This window comes from Eriocheir sinensis, chromosome 10 (assembly GCF_024679095.1).
Source record: "Eriocheir sinensis breed Jianghai 21 chromosome 10, ASM2467909v1, whole genome shotgun sequence".
NCBI classification, from domain to species: Eukaryota; Metazoa; Arthropoda; class Malacostraca; order Decapoda; family Varunidae; genus Eriocheir; species Eriocheir sinensis.
This window is the reverse complement of record NC_066518.1, coordinates 13,176,357-13,196,912: the sequence shown is the minus strand read 5'-3', so window position 1 is coordinate 13,196,912 and position 20,556 is coordinate 13,176,357. Positions and strand designations below refer to the sequence as shown.

The 20,556-nt window shown below is 46.1% G+C and overlaps 1 protein-coding gene across 1 annotated transcript in view; it reads right to left on the bottom strand.

Moving 5' to 3' along the window:
- Positions 1–20,556, bottom strand: part of LOC126996347 (protein O-mannosyl-transferase Tmtc3-like) — a 274,512-nt gene that overhangs the window by 148,537 nt on the left and 105,419 nt on the right. Inside the window, exon 3 of the mRNA XM_050856717.1 lies at positions 7,997–8,274. Coding sequence (XP_050712674.1) covers positions 7,997–8,274 — 278 coding nt within the window. The remainder of the gene's footprint in view (positions 1–7,996; positions 8,275–20,556) is intronic.

The window sequence follows — 20,556 nt, the reverse complement described above, 5'->3', positions numbered from 1 at the left end:
CCACAACGATATTCTAGGAATCCTGCGAGCGGAATGCTGGCGTCCAAACATGAATATGATATAACAGTTTAAATATGCACACACCTCCCACCGCTGAGGCGAGGCAGCCTACTCGCAAGGGAGGCTTTATTTACGAATAATTATACCATTAAGTTAAAACCAGGACATTGAGCTAGCTATTCAAAGACAAGCCTCTGCTGGCCTCCCCTTCGGCGGCAAAGCGTGGCGCTGCAGGCCGGGCAAATGAATAATCAGAACTAGACTGTAACACTGGGAAGGGACGCACATTAATTGATAATTACTTTGTGTGACGATGCATAATGCAATATATACTGGTGACGTCATTCTTCCCCCCAAAAATCTTTCATGTACGATGTAAAACACAAACGTAACAAGAATTATATAATTATCATTCACGAAATTATGGCATGCCGATAGCATACTATTATGACATATTACTTCAATCACTTCGATGATATTTTCTGGGGAAACTACAAATTGGTTTTCCGTGAATAAGCTTTGAACGCTATCATAAACCCTAGCAATGTGTGTATTCGTCTTGGGAGATTTTCTACCTGTTTTTTTTTTAATTTTTCCAGCGGAACGACTAAAGCTTGTAAAATTACTCGTGGAATTCATTCACCAAATCAGAACTGTGGTGTGCAGGTCGTGGTCTTCACGCTAAACACCTGCTGAGACTTGTCATGATTTACGACTGAATGATAACGAGCACCGCGCGCGACTGTAAGTCAGGAGGGGCTGCGTGCATGGGCTGAGGAATGTCCGTCAGCCCCTCACAGCAGACAGCCCTGCCTTGCTATACCGTGCCTTCGTCGCCTTGTATACCAGCATGACTTCCACCCCGTTTCATTCGTACTGATTAAAACGAGCAATGACGTTGGGAAGGAGAGGAGGCGAGGAGGCGGAGGAGGAGGAGACCAGTGGCAAAAAGGTGAAGGGGGAGACGGAATTTTAGTGGCGGCGCATGAGTGTGGCGAGAATATTAAGGAGAGTAAGAAGTGGAGGAGGCAATTTTGGGTGGAGAATGAGGATGAGTCGAAGGTTCGGTGTGTGGGCGGCGCTTGCACGGGGAGGAGAAAGAGAAAAACCCGGGAAACAAGCGGGCCGTGGAGAGAGGCAAAACACGGAACCGACCGACGGGAAGTACAGAGACGGGGCGAAGAAGGAAAAAACACACACACAAAAACAGAAAAAACGAGACAAGAACACGCAAGGCAGCAGCGAGTGAAGCAACGAGGTCTTGGCGGAGAGCGAGGCCGAGGAAACCAATGGGCAAGATGACAGGTGGACAAGCAGACGAATGGGCGGACAGGCGGGCGGGTGGGCGGGCAGATGGGCGGGTGAGTGGCCGCCACGTGGCCCCCGCTGCTCCATCACTCATCCCGCCGACGGCTGCCATTGGCCTGCCTCGTCTCTGCGTCAGCCAACCACGGAGCGCCACCCCAGTTCCTCCCCGGGTTCCCCCCTTGCTTGCTACGGGCGCTCGGGTACACACACACACACACACACACACACACACACACACACACACACGATTCGAACTTTCAAATTACCAATCATCTTTTTTTTTCTTTTTTTTTCAGTGTGAAAGTCCCCCCCCCCCCCTCTTCCCTGATTGTCTCCCCCGATCGCTGGTGTTTATCACGGCGCGGCAGCCAGCAGCACCCTCTCGCCGCCCACTTGGAATTCTAATGTAGTTCACCTTGAATATTTATTGCTCCGTGTGTGTGTGTGTGTGTGTGTGTGTGTGTGTGTGTGTGTGTGTATGCTCCCTCCCACCCTCCATGTAGTTAGTTATCTATGTCTAAACAGGTCGGAGGCAGAGCATAACCTAACATGTAACCTAAAATCACAAGCGGCGTTCACTCCCTGCGCGGCGGCGGTGGCTTGAACGGCAGCGGCGGGGCGGGGAAGGCAGTGGGACGCGGCGGAGAGCGGGAGCGGGCGGCGGAATAGCAAGTGGCGGGCCGGGCGAGCGCAGGGCATCACGCGGGTACACACGGAGCGCGGTGCGGGCGACGTGCTGCAGGACGGGCGATGCTGCAACAGACGGGTGTCGGTGACTGTCGTTCTTCTCACAAAATGGGCGCTCAAACTTTGACGGCCATCTTCCCCCGCGCGTTGCATGCTTGCCGCGTCTTCCTGATCGCCGGCGGCTCGTCAATCACCTCGCTGCCCTCCCACACCTTTCCCACGCCCCGCGCCCTCTTGTCTCCCAATCCGCGCCCTTCTCCTATGCCCCAAGTTACCCTCCCACACCTCGCTCGTCTTCTCCACGCCCTGCACACCTTCCACGCGTTATGCCCCTTATGAACAGCCTATCGTCGGTATTCTTGAACGCTTCCACCTCTTAACTTAACATTAACTATTTCCAAAGGCCAAAAAGGAGATCAATCGGGTTCTAAGGAGTTGTTTCTTTGATTCACGGTACAGAGGAAGAGTTAAACTAGCATCAGGGTCATTCAACTACCCTTGAAAATGCTCACAACTCCTACGAAAGCCTTGCCAAATATGTGAGCTTGGAGGCAGAAATGTTTAAGAATATGGCCCTATACCTTCTCCTTAAGTTGTCTAGCCATGCTCCACACCATTCCTTAAGCACTTTGATAATTTATACGCCCTTTTTCATACTCCCTCGCACCTCAAGTCATTTCGAGGCCCTATCCACGCATCACACAGCACACTCTTCTTCACCCTCTCCACCCCATACACATCCCTATACGAACACCCTACACCTCTCCATACCTTTCTTTACGTACTCTGACCATTCACAAGGCTTTTACGCACTCTCACGCACCTTATGTCTTTTCCACGCCTTGTCTATCTCTTTCATCACACTCTCCTTCTCCTCTCCACCCCGTACACATCCCTATACGAACATCTTAACTATTCTCCCCCTTCCCCCGGTCCCAGGCCACACTGATCCCTTTCCTTACACACCTACTTCGACCAGCCTCCTACACACTCAGCACCGCCTAGGACGAACGCACCCTCTTACAACCACACACACTTACATTAATCTTCCCCACGCACTCACATACACACCTATTCCCCTCCAATGTTCTCCCTTCTCACTCTCCTTTCCACACTCTCACCCACATTCCCCCCCACCCAACGCACTCAAGAACTACATCACGTCAACCTCAATGCCAACCTACAGGCTACCACACAACCAGAGACGCACTATCCCTCACATACCAACACGGGGAAGGTCAATTTTCAGGAGGACAAGAGAATTTCAGTCACAACGCGATGGGAAGAAAAAGAGAAAGAGAGAAAGAGAGAGAGAGCGCGCCGCCCAGACAAATATTGCAGCAAAATGGAAGGGAAAAAAGGGAGGAAGGGGACGGTGGAGGTAGGAAAGGGGAGAGGAGGGGGGAGGGGGGGGGAATCAGAAGAAAACCCGTAACCCAGCAAGAATTGAGGGCAGGGAAAAAAAATAATGGAACTGGCTGGCGAGGAGTTCTTTCATGTTTAAATTCTCTCAGGTGTGCCGGGGGTCGAAGGGAGGTAGGTAGGCAGATAGGTAGGTAGGGTGGGAGGGAAGGGAGGGAGAAAGGGAGAGATGGGTACAACAGAAGGGGGTGGAGAAGGGGGAGGATGGAGGGAAGAAGAGAGCGAGGGAGAGAAGGGAGGGAAAGGCACAACAGGAGGAGGAGGAGGAGAAGAGAGAGGGTGAAGGGAAGTAGAGAGAGAGGGAGGAAAGGGGAACAACAAAAGGGGGGGTGAAAGAGGGGGGAAGCTGACCACCCAAGGACTAGGTAGCGATTCTCACGGTCCGCGGCGCCTTCAGGGACAGCCTCGACACAGGGAAGCAACGGTGACTCTCTTTTCCTTCTCCTCCAGCAGTAGAGTTTCAGGTAAATTGCTCGCGCGGAGCCTCCCTCGGCGCCTACACAATAAGAGCAGGTGAGGATGGTAGGTGCGACGGAGCTCTGGATATTAGTTACAATTGAGCTTTCTACAGTTTTCTTTTTTTTTTGTTTTGTTTTGTTCATTTACGCTTTCTTTTCTTTTGTATTTTTCTTTCTTTCTTTCTTGGTTGCTTGTTTTCTTTTTAAATTTTTTCAATGGTAGGTTTCTGGAGTTTCTTTCTTTATCTGTTCATTTATACTTCCTTTATACTTACTTTTTTTCATTTATTCACTTAGAGGTTCTTTTCTCCTCTCTCCCTCTCTTTCTTCTCTTTTTTTCTTCTTTATTTTTCAAACTAGCTTTCAGGAGTTCCCATTTTTTTTTCATTTATTCATTTCAACTCCCTTTCCTTCTTTCTTTCTTCGTTCCTTCTTCCAATTTCCTCTTCCCACCACAAGATATCTGCTTCTCCGTTCCTTCCCTCTTCAGTTCTTTCACGTCCTCGAGCAACCTCACACAAAGATCACGGAGTCTTCTCGCTCGTTAGAGATACCTAAGACGGCTAACGAGAGGCTGTATTGCGTCATGGACATTATTGTAGATGGATTTTTCTCTATATAAAAGGCGATACGTCATCCCTTCCCTTCCCAGTCCTTTCCAAATCATTCCTTAACATCCCATCAAATCCCATCCCAACCTATCCCATCCCACCCCAACCCACCCAAATCAATTCTAATCCATTCCATTCCATCCCATCCCATCCCTTCCCTTCCCTTCCCTTTCCTGCCCTTCTCTTCTTGTCCCTTCCCATCGCAACCCATCCCTTCCTTGTCCATTACATCCCATTCCATCCCTACCCTTCCCTTCCCATCCCTGTCCAACCATTATCACACCATCACCTTTCATCCCATCCCATCCCTTCCCTTCGCTTCCCTCCTCTACCCTTGCCATCACATCCCTGTTCTTCCCTTCCCTTCCCTTCCCTTCCCCGCTCAACCATCAACGGATCCACCTTACCCTTCCCTTCACCTCCCTTCCTTTCCCTTCTCTACCATTGCCTTGCCATCCTATCCCTGTTCTTCCCTACCATTCCCTTCCCTTCCAAACCATCACCACATTCGCCGCTCCCCTGCCTTCCAGCCGAGCATAAGTGGGCGTTAAAAGAGCCGAAGAGTCAATCATTTATATTCTTTCCACAACGAGGGTTAAAGAGGACGGAGAGAGGGAAAATGATAAATATTTGAGTCCGGTTCAGAGGAGAAGAGGGAGAGAGGCACAGTGGGGGATATAAAAGAATAGTATATAAGACAATTGATTGCTTTGATGATGTTCGTAAAAAGGGGAAATATTAAAAAGGAGGGAATGGAAGAATATGAATGAAAAAAAGGAACACCCCGAAAAAACGTCGATATGTTATTTAGAGGAATGTAATTATTTTTTTTCGCGTTTCGTTGTAAAATTGAAACTTTATAATTTCATTGCGTCAAAAAATAAATAATACACATTTATATATAGAAGGATAATAATGAAAATAAGGAAATATATATGAGGTTGAAAATGAAAAAAAAAAAAAAAGATAGGAAGAAAAATATAAAAAAAGAGAAAAGGAAGAAAATAGAAGGAAAGAGAAGAAAAGAAGATGACAAGGGAAAAGAGAGAGAGAGAGAGAGAGAGAGAGAGAGAGAGAGAGAGAGAGAGAGAGAGAGAGAGAGAGAGAGAGAGAGAGAGAGAGAGAGAGAGAGAGAGAGAGAGCGAGAGAAAGACACCAAGGAGAGAGAGAGAGAGAGAGAGAGAGATAGAGAGAGAGAGAGAGAGAGAGAGAGAGAGAGAGAGAGAAGAGAGAGAGAGAGAGAGAGAGAGAGAGAGAGAGAGAGAGAGAGAGAGAGAGAGAGAGGTAGAGAACAAAAAGACCCGGGCTACAATGGGTGACCTCTCCGGCGGCCGCTGAATAGTAGAGACGCTGGCAATTAGAGGCGAACAATCACAAACTCGCAACAAAACATCGGCCCAGTCACTCGCCGACGCCACCACGCTTGCCTAATTACTTTTCAGGTGTGTAGGGCGTCAGGTGTGTGTGGGGGTAGAGGGGGGAGGGGGAGGGGGCGGGTGTTTGGATGAAGGGAAGGTTAGGTGTGTGGATGGGGAATGGGGAAAGGGGTTTGGTGTGTGTGTGTGTGTGTGTGTGTGTGTGTGTGTGTGTGTGTGTACGTGGCAGAGACAGGACAGACAAACACGCATACGAATAACCTAAGAAAAACACGACGGACAGACGAATACAGACTAATCACTTGTATACTTGTTTGTTTGTTTACTCTCTCTCTCTCTCTCTCTCTCTCTCGCCGCGTAGGGTGGGTGACCCGGGTGGCAGGTAAGGAATGGCCAATCACTCGCCAGACATCCAATATCAGGAGACGAAAATACGGCACCCCGCTAAAGCCTTCGCCCGCATCTTCCTTACTGACGATCCCTCCCTCCCTGACTCTCTCCCTCCTCCAGGTTTCGTTCCATCTCTCTTTTCGAGCTAAGAATTCCTCCCTTCGTATCATCCTTGCGTCCATTTCTTCTCCCATCTCTCCCTTCCTTCCTTACTTATTCATTCCTTTTCTTGTTTGTCGCTTTCTTTCTTACCCTCTCTCTCTCTCTCTCTCTCTCTCTCTCTCTCTCTCTCTCTCTCTCTCTCTCTCTCTCTCTCTCTCTCTCTCTCTCTCTTTACCTCTCATTCCTTCTACTCTCTCTCTCTCTTCTCTCTCTCTCTCTCTCTCTTTCTTTTCTTCTCTATGTCCGCTTTTTCCTTCCTTTTCTCCGTCTATTCCGTCTGGAGCTGAGGCATTCCTCCGCCCGTATCTTCCTTCCCTTCGTTCCTCCCGTCTCACCTTTCCTTCTTTACTTTTTTTTCTTTCTACCTATGTCCTTTTCTTCCTTCCTCCTCCTCTTCTGTTCCTTCCCGAGCAAAGACTTCCGCTGTATCATCTACCTCCCTTGCCCCCCATATCTCTCTCCCTTCCTTATCTTTCTTAATATTATCTTTTTTCCTTATCTATGTTCCTTTCTTCCTTCCTTTTTACTCCGCCACTATCCTTACCTCCATTTTTCCTTCTATATCTCCTTCATTTCTTCCTTCCTTCTTTCCTTATTTGCATCCCTTTCTTCCTTCCTTTCCTCTCACTCTTCCATATATATCGCAAGAGCAAAAACACTCCTCCCTCTGCTGGTATTTTCCTTTTACCTCCATTCCTCTCCTCCCTCCCTTCCTTCCTTCCTTCTTGCCTCCTTCCCTCCCTATACCTTCTTGCTATTCCTTTCCTCCTGTGTTGGAAGAGTCTTGTGCGAGACGCGGGAGAGTCGGAAGGAGGAGTGATGGAGGAGGAGAGGGAAACATGGAGATAAGGGATGGCTCTGGGAGGAGGAGGAGGAGAAGGAGGAGGAGGAGGAGGAGGAGGCAGGAGCATGTTCTACTTTAATAAGCCCTAAGTCACTGGACGCGAGGAACACCGGCCATCGCGCGCACACACACACACACACACACACACACACACACACAGGAATAGGTATCAATATCGAGTGTTGTATCCTCATGAACCATCCACCACCATTATCACGACCACCACCACAAGTCTTGTTACCATCATTACATACCATCCGCGTCATCACTATCACCACCTTCACCTTCGTCACCACCACCTCACCAGTGCTACCCTTGTCACCACCACCTACCCCTACACGTTCATTACTACCCCCATCATCACCACTATACAACTCCCGTCACCACCATCACATTACACCATAACCTAACCTTTTTTTTTTTTTTTTACAGCAAAGGAGACAGCACAAGGGCACAAACAAAAAGGAAACAATAATATAAAAAAAGCCTGCTACTTGCTGCTTCTGTAAAAAATCCGAAGAGGTGGCCGAAAGGGGGGTCAATTACTGTAACTCCCACCTCCGCCACCACCCTCACCACCACCATCCCGCCCCCCACCACCACCATCCCGTCCCCCACCACCACCATCCCGGCCCCCACTACCACCATCCCGCCCCCCACCACCACCATCCCGTCCCCCACCACCACCATCCCGCCCCCCACCCCCAAAACAAGCCCAAACAGCATCTCGTTCCGTACCTGTAGTAGAGGATGCAGACCACGCCGTGCAGCAGCATGTTGACCAGGTGGTAGCCGAGGGGCTCGAGGCCGTGCAGCAGGTAGTTGAGGCGGAAGGTGAGCACACAGAGCGGCCGGTACGACTTGTGGCTTTGTTCCTGCGGGCGAAGAGACGGGGGGTGAGTGTGGGGCGATGGATGACGGGTGGATGAGTGTGGGTGGGCTGTGAACGGGGTGCGGATGAGTGCATGGAGGGTGTTTGGGTGGCGATAGGTCATGGGAGGGTGAGTGGGGGTGGGCTGTGAACGGGGTGCGGATGAGTGGAGGGTGTGTGGGTGGCGGTAGGTCATGGGAGGGTGAGTGGGGGTGGGGGTGGATGATGGGGGTGGGCTGTGAACGGGGTGTAGATGAGTGGAGGGTGTGTGGATGGCGGTAGGTCATGGGAGAGTGAGTGGGGGGTGGGGGTGGGGGTGGACGACGAGGATGAGAGGGGAGAGCAGAATGTGGATAAGTGGAGGTGGTGGGTGACGGAGGGGAGAACAGGGTATGGATGAGTGGATGGAGTGTTAGTGCGTGGGCGGTGCATGATGAAAGTAAAACCAGGATGTGGATGACTGGGTGATATGTATGACCATGATGTGGATGCGTGGTTGATATGTAATTATATGTAACACTGTACCACTAAAAGCATTACTACCAACATGTACATAAAAGCAGCATCAATATAATATGTATAAAAATATATTGACAGCATGTGGATGATATACGTAACAGCATTGCCAACACGTAGTGGATGGGAATATTATTATCTAAACGTGTATCATGACATCACTAATAATAACATGATACCGATATAAAAAAAAGCTGCAAGTTTTATTACGAGTTCTATTACCAAAACGTCTATCATAAGTGCACTGTTAGCATGTTCATAAAAAAAGCGGTATAACTAAGTTTTATTACAAGTTCAATTACAAAAAAAAAAAAAAAAAAAAAATCGTCATTATTTCTTTCTGTATTAATTATTTTTCTTTCTTTCTTATAAATGACTGCGGCAAATAAGAATCATTACATATTCAAAAGAGCGTAGTTATTATAAAAATGATAATACATATATCGATATATATATAGATAGATGCTTTCAAAAAATATATATATATATATATATATATATATATATATATATATATATATATATATATATATATATATATATATATATATATATATATATATATATATATATATATATATATATATATATATATATGAATAAAAAGCTTCCGTAATATTCTGCATATATGGATAACACTTATAAGAGTCAACCTTGTATTTGGATTTTTCGATTACGGTTTTGTTATCCGAAAACATGACGAACAAACAAAAATTGGCGGTAAAAACACACACACACACACACACACACACACACACACACACACCGGAATGAATGTGTGCCTGTGTGTGTGTGTGTGTGTGTGTGTGTGTGTGTGTGTGTAGTCAGTGTGCGTAAATAAATGGATGTTTACACGTGACTCTAGAGTGAATTGTTGTTGTTACTGTTGTTATTGTTTTTTTTTTTTTTTACCCACGCACAGCCTCACCGTGGATCAACGGGTTCGATGTCGTTTAATTTCTGTGTTAGTGCTACTTTTTTTTTGTGGGTGGGGGTGTTGGGGTAGAGGGGGGAGGGGGGAGTGTAGGGGGAGGGGAGATGGGAAAAAGGGGGTAGGGATGAAGGAAAGAGGAGAGAGGGGGGCTGTAGGGGTGTAGGGGAGGGGAGGGGAAGGACAGTAGGGTTTAAGGGGAGTCGGAGGGGAGGGTTGTAAGGGAGAAGGGTGAAGGGGGGATGTGGGGGGAGAGAGAGGGAGATGGGAGCTGAAGAGAGGTAGGGGAGAGGCGGGAGAGGGCTGAGGAGGAGGAGGAAGAGAGAGGGGAGAGCTGAAGGGATGTTGAAGAGAGGGAGAGGGGGAAAGAGGGCTGCAGAGAGGTAGAGAGATGGGGAAGATGAGGGGGAGAGCTGTAGGGGAGAGGTGGGGAAGAAAGGCCTATATAGAGGTGTAGGGGAGAGAGAGGAGGGGGAGGGATGAAAAGCTGGAAGGGGAGAGAGAGAGGGGAGGTTTGAGTGGGATTTGGGGGTCAGAGTTTCATCACCACAACGCACGGTATTACACGCGATGCAGCAGCAGTGGCGTTGTTCAATAAAAATAAATGCACGTATACATAAGCGGCAGGTAGCTCATAACACAACACTCCACACACCTAACTCACTCACTCACGCGCACGGGGCCGGAGTAATTAATAAAAATGAAAACAAAAAAATCTATACAGCGCATGGATCAAATAAACGAGAAGAGCATAAAGTGAGCCGCCGGGAGTTGCATGCTGGGAACCTGAGCGGCGGCAGAGTTGAAATGGAGATGGATTGACCGAGTGAGTGGAGATAATAAGTAATAGCGGGGAGTTTGTGCGTGTGTGGTGACCGAAGAGATGCATGGCTCGTGAAGGCGGCGAAGGTTGGGTCGTGGGCTGGGTCGTGGGTTCGTGTTCTTGTGGTACTGGTGGGTGACTGTTTTCAACGGTACCTGAGTCTCTGAATGTCACCTACTTGCCTCCCATGAACCCTACCTTCGATTCTAGCCAGGGAGAGAAGACATCGGAAAGACTGAAGAATTCTCACTTTGAGTCTAACTTCAATCAAATGGGGCAAGCAAGCAGGAAAAGAAGACTTCGAAAAAAGAAAAAAAGATAATCTAACTTCAATTCCAACTTCAGTCAAATCGGGGCCGAACAACCAGGAAATAATACTAAAAAAATGAATTCTAACTTTGGTTATAACTTCATTCAACTGGAGACAAGCAATCAGGAAAAACAAATTCCATCGTACAAGCACAAGTTGGCACCGACCTTCAGTGGCCCTAGAGAGTCTAAATACGTTATGAGCTTTCGCTTAGATTAAAGAACGCAATGGTCTTCAAACTCCCTTGATGTAGGTCGTGAAAGAGAATGGCTTACACGCTTCGCTACATGCACATCAATCAACGTGATGTGTTGTTATTATACTGAATGTTTTAAGAGATTGAACAGCTGCAGGATAGCGCGACAACGACAGTGTGACGCGGCAAAGGTTACGACAAAACACATGTGCCGTTTCCGAGAGAAGGCCGTGCAAGAACAGAAGCAGTGAACCCGCGACCTTCCGATAAAAGCCGAGCACTGTAGAACCTCGACCTCGATGAATCTTTGAGGCTACACTAAATATCTGAAGTCCGAGCGAGGCGGCACCAAAACAATTAAACCTTTTCAGCCTGGATATGACCTGAGTATCTTCTTCAGCGCTACGATGAGGACGACCGTGTTGAGTCAGCCACCGCTCCCTCAAGTTTCAGCGAGTAAGACAAAAGCTGATTCTCTGTCCTTGCAGCTTCGTCCGCACTTCCCTGCATGAGGCTCTCCGTTCCCCTCAAGAAGTGCCAACAAAGACAGTGACATAGGTGTGGAAATAAGGACGCAGCAGGACTGAATGCAACACGACCAACACCCAGGCCACGATGAAAACTCAAATCCATCCATTCCGACGTGAAGAATTATATGTTTTGTCAGAAAAAAAAAAAATTCCAACACGATTGATTTTGGCACATATACACACATAACAACGTCCATAACAACAAGACTACCACTCCCATCACCACCACCATCGACATCAACAATAGTAATGACAACGATAATAATCACAAACAATAACAGCCATGATAGTATTACCAGTGACAGCAATAAATACTTGACTCGTTCGTTTACCTGCCTGCAACAACCGTGGACCGAGCAAAAAATTTATAAAGCGTTGCAATAATGGTAAAAAAAAAACAAAAAACAACAACAACAACAAAAAAAAAAACACTGATGACGGACGCAGGTAACGGTGTTTGCAATGATGGCCGACATATTTAGCGTGCGTTGTTAATTACCTTTTGCAATACTGCGGGTATGATGGCGCCGTGTGTACCTACATATGCTGTTTGTGTTTGTCTGTCTGTCTGTCTGTCTGTCTGCACAAGCGATGTTATTGTAGCCACTGTGTACGGCCCCAGGTGTATGTGTGTGTGTGTGTGTGTGTGTGTGTGTGTGTGTGTGTGTGTGTGTGTGTGTGTGTGCACGGCGAATCCGATACATGATACACAAAACCTCTTCCCTTCTACTTGTGTCGACGGAGGAGGAGAAGGAGGAAGAAGAAGAGAAAGAAGAGGAGGAGGAGGAGGATCAGAACCCGAGGTGAGGGGAACATACAAAGAATCGAACACTCTTAGCAACAGCATCCAACCCTCCAAAACAAAACAAAACAAAAAAAGAAGCCTCCGTATCTATAACCCTCTCTTGTTTCAGCGCCCTGCCTTTGTTTCCAGTGACACTTATTAGATTAGAGGCATTGTTATATAACCTCTCGGGCCTCTTGACTCTCCTGGGATGGGAAGGTGAGAGAATGGAGGGGGGAAGGGTGCAAGAGAAGGCTGACTATGGTAGAACACGAAGAGGAGGTAGTAAGGGTTAAGCATATGAAGTGGAGTCAACAAGGAAGGTGTAGCAGTGAGTGTGTGTTTCAGATAGTATGTGGAAGGCAGGATAGGTTAGTGAAAAGTATTTATTATTTGTGTGTTTGTTTGTGTTTGCTCATCACAGGAATGGAGAAAAGAGTGTAGAAACTTATGAAGAAGAAGCAGACATGAGAGAGACGAGGAGAGAGAGAGGAAGAGAGAGAGGACGAAAACAGAGTAAGAGGGAGAGAGGGAGAGAAGACGAAGACGAGAGAAGGAACGAGGACGAGGAAGGAATCGAGATAGAGGAAGAGAGAGAGAAAAAAAAGGACGATGCAGGACAGAAAGAGAACCAGGACGAGAGAAAGAACGGACGAGGACGAAGAAGAACAGGGAACGAAAGAGATAATTCGAGAGAGAGGTAGAGGGAGGATGAAACGATGATAAGAAGGGGCGGATGAAGGGGCTGTGACGGGCGACGGGAGGCAGGACGTGATAATGATGGCGATGGGGCGCGGTGAGGGGAACACGACGTGACGAGGGCGGGCAAGCGAGTCGACGAGGCGAAACATGAACTGAGCGAACATTAAAGTCGGGTCATAATAATGCGGACCTTCGCGTTATTAAATACAGGGTTACGTGATATTTGGCGTTTTTTTCTGCTTTTTTTTTTTTACTCCTTCACTTTGAATTTAGAAGCTACTCTTAACTCTTTTGATACATATGAACTCCCCTGCGATCTTTTCCTCTTATAAACCAATGCAGCACTTCAATTCCCCTTCTTCTCTCCTCTCCACCCTTCATCGTCTGCCCTCTTCATCTCTCTCATCCTTTCCTCAAACCACCTCTTCTCCACTTCACTCCCCTCATCTCCTACTCCTCCACCCCTTCCCATTTTCTTTCTTTTAGCTATTTTTTCTCCTATACCTCTTACTCTCTCTCTCTCTCTCTCTCTCACCATGTACCCTTCATCCTCCCTTCCATATATTCCAGCTATAGTTCCTCCGCCTCCCCGTCCCTTTCACTCCCTCGTCCTATCCGCCAGCAGAGCACAGCCTCTTTCTTCCTCCCTCCCTTAACCCGTCCCTTACCTTCACCCTCTCCCCGCCGCAGCCACAGTCGTTCGTGCGTGTCAATTGTAATCTTAATAAGTTTCAGGTTACGGCCGACAACTGAAGAGGCTTTCGCTTGTCCGCTTCTCAGGAAATCAAGACTTGATTTTTTTTTTTGTTTGGGAAATAGATTGTTTTTTCTTTCTTCTTTTTGCATCCTCGTCACCCTCCTTTTTTCTCCTTCTTGCATCCCTTTAACCCTCCTCAACACGAAGAAGGAAGGAAAAGAATAGGAACGATGAATTAAGCAGAGGAAAGACACACCCACCCACACCCATATACATTCCCCCCCCCCCCGCCCCCCCACACACCCACCTCTGCCCTTACTAACCTACCTATATTTGTGTCTGTTTATGTCCGTCTTTCTTACAGCCGGTCTGTCTGTCTTTCTCTGTTTATATCGGTCTTTCTGCAAACCTACACCTCCCTTAAAATGATTGACTCCTCTTAAGGGATTTCAAATAGTGTTCGTTCATCTGTCTGTCTGTCTGTCTGTCTGTCTGTCTCTGCTTCGTTACCTGCAAATAGTCAATGGTCGTATATACAGAATTTTTCTCTGTATATTCATCAGCATGTGAGTGGGGAAGTCAGTCAGTCTGTCATTTAAACTTGCATGAACTGATATAATTTAATGTAAAGGCAATTCTAAAACAGAGATAGTGGCAGAATATTAATCCATGTAAAAATCAAACGAAATAAATGGAAGAAAGAATGATTGAGGGAGAGGGAGAACACGAAAACATGAACGACAGAGAATGCGAAAATGGAAGTAGTTTTGAAGCGGATCGGAATAACTGCAGGTAAAATTTTTAAGCTATGCGATGAGTGATATTGAGTTTTTGGAAGCAACTGAAATGGGAAGCGAAAAAAATATGGATACTTTAAAATTTTGGGCAAGAAAGAATGCAAGAAAACCCCCCCATTCAAATAAAAGAGTAGACAGATAGAAGGAAAAGGAGTAGATAAAGACTGAAGAAGAGGAGGAGAAAGGGCAAGGAGAAGAGTAGATAGATAGACACTTTAAAATTCTGGGGAAGGAAGAATGCAAGAAAAAAAAACCCATTAAAATAAAAGAGTAGATAGATAGAAAGAAAAGGAGTAGATAAAGACTGAAGAAGAGGAGAAAGGGCAAGGAGAAGAGTAGATAGATAGACACTTTAAAATTCAGGGGAAGGAAGAATGCAAGAAAAAAACCCCATTCAAATAAAAGAGTATATAGATAGCAGGAAAAGGAGTAGATAAAGACTGAAGAAGAGGATAAGAAAGGGCAAGGAAACGAGTAGATAGATAGATAGATATAGTAGCTAGCTAGATATAAAGTAAACAAAACAAAACAATGGAAAATGTTTAAAAGAGAAATAAGGAAAAACAAAAGAGGAAATAACAGGGAAAGGCGACGTGGCATAGCAGAGAAAACAACACGAAACAAGTGAACGAAGATAAATAAAATGGGAAAGAGAGAAAGAAAGAAAGAGAGAGACATGGAGAGCAAAAGAAGAAAAAAATAATAGGAGAGCGAGAGAGAGAGAGAGAGAGAGAGAGAGAGAGAGAGAGAGAGAGAGAGAGAGAGAGAGAGAGAGAGAGAGAGAGAGAGAGAGAGAGAAAACAACATCCATGGACCGTGGATATAGAGAACGATAACAAACAGACGGCAGAAGCGAACCAAGGGAGGCGAAAGGAAATAACGAACAATGGGAGAGGGAGGAAAGATGAAAACGAAATACAAGAAAAAAAAAGATGTCTGCAAAAGGTCAGTTGGCATTCACGAGGCAGTTCTTGTAAACCTGTCAATTCCCATCTTTTCTTTATCTTTTTTTTTTTTTACCTTTCCTACTCTTCCTATTACTCTTTTATTCCATTTAACTTGTTCTTTGCTTCGTTTTTTTCTTTGTTCCTCTCTCTTTCTTCTCCACCATTCATCGTTTCTATGTTTTTTCCTTCTTTCTTTCTTTCCTCTACTTCTGCTTTGTTTTTCTTCTTCTTCCTCCCCTCCTCCTCTTTCTAACTTTTTCATTCGTCTTTTTCCTCTCCTTTGTTTTTGTTTTCCTCCTTCCTCTACTTCTACTTTGGGTTTCCACTTTCTTCCCTCCTTCTCGTTCTCCTCCTCTTTACTCACTTTCTTTCATATCTTCTCATTATTCCCATTACGTCTTCTACTTCTATTTCCTTTTTTTTTGTCATTCAACTACTACTAAGTCGACGGCAATCATCCACTCACTACCTTATTTGTCACTCGATTCTGTCCAGCTATTTCATTATTATTTTCGGTACGACTTGATCAGACTAAATGCAATGGTGGTACAATTATCCTTATCTTGATCCTTTACGCTAAGCACCTCGTTAAGTCTCTTCGTGGACTTGCAAACCTCGATCAAGTCCCCGCCGCCACCTCGCATCCTTCCTTCCCTCCTCCTCCTTCTTCTGACATACACACACACACATACGCATTCACACATACGCTAAAGTGGGTAGACAGAGAAGAGAAGGATAGGGGTGATACAAAGGAGAGAAGAAATAACGGGAGAGAGAGAGAGAGGAAGAAGCACAAAGGAAGCGAATAAAAAAAAAAACGTAAAAAAAAACACAGGGAGGGAAAGAAAAAAAAAAAGAAGAAAAGAAGTGAAGCAGAAACATTGAACGAAAGACTGAAGGAGATAAAAGAGGAAGAGGAGGAGGTAGAGAAGAATGAAATAGCAGAGTACAGGGAGGAACATGTAAAGGCTGGAGAAGGAGAAGAAAAAAGAAAAAAGGAGGAGAAGGAGAAAAAAGTAGAGGGAGGAACATGCAAAGACTGAAGAAGGAGAGAGAGAGGAGGAGGAGGAGGAGGAGGAGGAGAAAAAAAAGAATAATGAACGCTGAACTAGGTGAGACGTAGATTAAGGGAAAAGAAAAATAGGAAGAAGCATATAAAGACTGAAGGAGAAAAAGGAAAAGAGGGAATAAGGAGAAGAAAGAAAAGGAGAACTAAAAAATAAAGACAAAAAAAAGAACTCTGAACTATATACATGTGGCCAGACAACAACAAAAACAGCAGCAACATCAACAGCAACATCAACAACAGCAATAGCAAGTACAACAACAGCAACAGGGGTGACATTAGCGGCGGCAACAGCTCCTCGTCTTTCACCACCTGACCCACTCTGGCGGAAACCTTAGCCATCCGTCTGGTCTCTCCCGCCCTCACCTCCACCGCATTACGTCGACCTTCTATACTCACAACGAACTCATAGGTCGGTATTATGAGACACTTTCGCTACTCACATCAGCGATTTCTAGAGGCCAAAGAAGAGGTCTGTCGGGTTCTAATGAGTGTTTCTTCAGGTTCACGGTACAGAAGAAGGGTTAGTCTACCACCAGGGTCATGATAAAACTACACTGGAAATGCCCACAACTCCTACGAAAGCCTTGTCAAATGTGTGTTCTTGGGCGGCGAAATGTCTTTTAATATGACCCATACTCTCCTCGTGCTACTACTATCAATCCTAATGATCTTAATAATCCCCTAATAAAAATACGATTACTTTCCTACTCTTCTTTTTCATTCTATTCATACTGTTTATTTGTTTTTTTCGTGTTCCTCTCTCAGTCCTGTCTTATTTATTCATCGTTCCCATTTTTCATTTCTCCTTCTACTTCTTTTTCATCTTCTTTCCCTGCTCCTTATCCTTCTCTTTCACACTCCCCTTTTCTTATCCTTCACTCCTTGTTCCTATTTTTCCTTCCTTACTTCCTCTACCTTCACTTATTTTACAACAATTCTTACTTTCACATCCCTTTTTCCTGATCAATCTACTTCCTATCCTAATCGTGTTTCTGGCCTGTCTTCCTCACTTCTCGCAATAAATCTCTCCCACTCTCTCCCTCCCTCCCTCTGAAACCTCTTGGGAATAACTTACCGACAATGAGCTCCGATCCACACGCTTAATTGGCTTCCCGTTACCTTACCTTACCTGCGTGTGGCTTCCTGGGATGGTGGGAGCGGGAGGAGAGAGGGAGTGATAGGAGGGAGGAAGGGGAGAGAAGTGAGATGAGACGGAAGTGATTGTATGTAGAGAGAGAGAGAAGTGCTTGCATGGGGAAGGGAGAGGAAAGGAGGGGAATAGAGAGAGGAAACAGGGAGGTGAGATGGAATTTGTGAGAAGTGCTTGCATGGAGGAGAGGGAAGGAGGAGGTAGAGAAAGGAGGGGACAGAAGGAAACGGAGAGGAAGACGGAAGCAGAGAGGTAAGGAGAGAAAAATACATTCATGGGAACAGGAGAGGGAGGGAAGGGAAGGGAAGAGATAGGTTGGGAGATAAATGAGAAGGAAAAAGGTGAGGTAAGAGACGGAAGTGGACAGGTAGGAAGAGAGAAATTACTGCATGGAAACAAGGTAGAGAGACATGCATGGGAACAGGAGAGGGAGGGAGGGAAGGGAAGAGATAGGTAGGGAGATAAATGAGAAGGAAAAAGGTGAGGTAAGAGACGGAAGCGGACAGGTAAGAAGAGAGAAATTACTGTATGGAAAAAGGTAGAGAGACAGAAAGCAATCAACAGGTATAGAAAGAATCACATGAGACAGACGGACTCACTAACACTACTCCAACCATCCCTTCCTCAGACAGACACCAAAGACTTATATAACAACTCCATCTTATAAACTCAAGCAGACTTATATACCCCAACCATCCTTTACTCACTTCCCTACTCTCCTTCTCTCTCTACCTCCCTCCCTCCCTCCCTTCCATTAAAAGTGCTTCTGTATCTCCTCCTTAAGCCTCGTCAAGCAGTCAGTGTTGTATGTTCCCTTGTCGCCTCTCACTCCTGCTCTGCCCCGCCATATACTCCGTCCTCGTCCCACCCCGTCCCTGCCCCGTCCCTACCCCGCCCCGCCGTCACCGCCCCAGCCATCCGTCCCGCCGTTATCTGTTCATCTCGCTCCTCCATTAACCTTAAAGATGTCATAAATCCCTCCGACCCGTCCCCGCGACCACCCACCATTGCCTTCCTGCCTGCCTGCCTGTTTGTGTGTGTGTGTGTGTGTGTGTGTGTGTGTGTGTGTGTGTGTGTGTGTGTGTTGTCATTCTCACACACACACACACACACACACACACACACACACACACACACACACACACACACACCAGGTGAGGAAGTATATACGAGCAAACAGGTGACAAGTGAGTGAGTGAGTGAGTGAGTGAGTGCGGAGTGACGCCGAACACACACGAACGCACACGTACACAAACACACACGCACAGGTGACTCGCGCTCAGGTGGACAGACGGACGGAGCAAGCGATATTAACTACACCTAATTGGCTGTCAGGTGAGATCACGGAGGAGCTAATTACCTGCCGCGCGCCATTAAGCAGGTGATGAGTAATTAGGTGACATCAGACGCCACGGCACAACAATCCCACCTGTCCCCCGCTCCAATACAGGTGTGATGGTAAAGAGTAAGAAACAGTAGGGCGAGGACTCTAATTAGAAAATGTAAACGTACCATAATTTAATCCGTCTACTCGTTAAGCCAGTGTTAGAGAGGGAGAGGGAGAGAGGGGAGTGATGGGAGGGAGAGGGAGGGAGGGGAGTGATGGGAGGGAGAGGGAGGGAGGGGAGTGATGGGAGGGAGAGGAAGGGAGGGGTGAAAGAGATAGAGAGGAAAGGAGTGAGTGTTTTTTTTTTTTGTATACCTGCCTATCAAATTTTACGGAACTATTTACATCACCATCCAACTATCATCATCATTATCACACACACACACACACACACACACACACACACACACACACACACACACACTCCTCCCCCCACCTCCACCACACAAACACAACCTCTTCCTTCTCCCCCCCACACACATACACAATAACAACAACAACAAAAAAACACCTATACACATACTTTATTATTATTAATATTATGATAAGCTGCCAAAGCCTCCCTTCAGGGTGCAGATACAGCAAGTTGAACCACACAAAATACCAAAAGGTGCTGGAGAAAAGCAAAGTCAACGAATAGTTAAGAAACTGGCAGTCAAAGCCAAAATGAGGAAAAATAAAATTACTGTTTCAAAAAGACATTGACGCGAGACTTAAATGTAGAAATGTCTGCAGAAAGGACGATCTCTTTGGGTGACTGATTCCGTAAACTTGTCAACGACGGAAGAAAACATCGTGAGAATTGTGTCGTACAAAAATTCATAGGATTAAAAGCAAGATCGTTTTGACTAAGAGCAAACCTCGTGACACAGGCAGGAGTAAAAGGATCAGGCAAAGCATTGCGTAAGGGATGCCGATTATTCTTAAAAACTTTAAATAAAATGCTAAGGGCACCAACTTGACGCCGATGGTCAAGGTCAAGAACAAGTGCCGGAGAAATAAATTTAATTGAATTGATAGCTCTGTCAAGTAACTTTGAATGGCAATTGGCAACAGACATCCAAACAGGAGCACAATACTCAGAGTGGGGCAAAATGAATGCATTAAAAGATTTCATTACAGTTGAGTCACAAGCAAATATTTTGAAGCACTTACGAAGTACGGTAAACCTGTCTTCTGTGCAATAGTGGAAGACATGGAACGGATGTGCTTCTCAAATGTCAGTATAGAATCAAGAGTGACTCCCAACTAACGAATACTACGGACCAATAAAGAACAAAAGAAGAAAAAAATAGAAAAAAACACTATACATAGATGTTTGTAAGCTCAGCATCAAGTGTTACAGATACGCTTGGAGAGGCAAACAGAGAGAGGAAGGGAAAGAGGAGGAGGGAGGTCGATAAAAGGGGAGAAAAGGAAAGGGAAAGGAGAAATTGGAGAAAAGTTATTTGAATCAAAGGTGCGGCTAAAGGAGGAGGAGAAACACAAAGAAACACAAAGGAAGAACAAACAGCAGCAGACCTGCTGGTCCTTACGAGGCTGTTTGTGACAAGCTACACTAACTATCTAATCAAAGGTGGAAGATGAA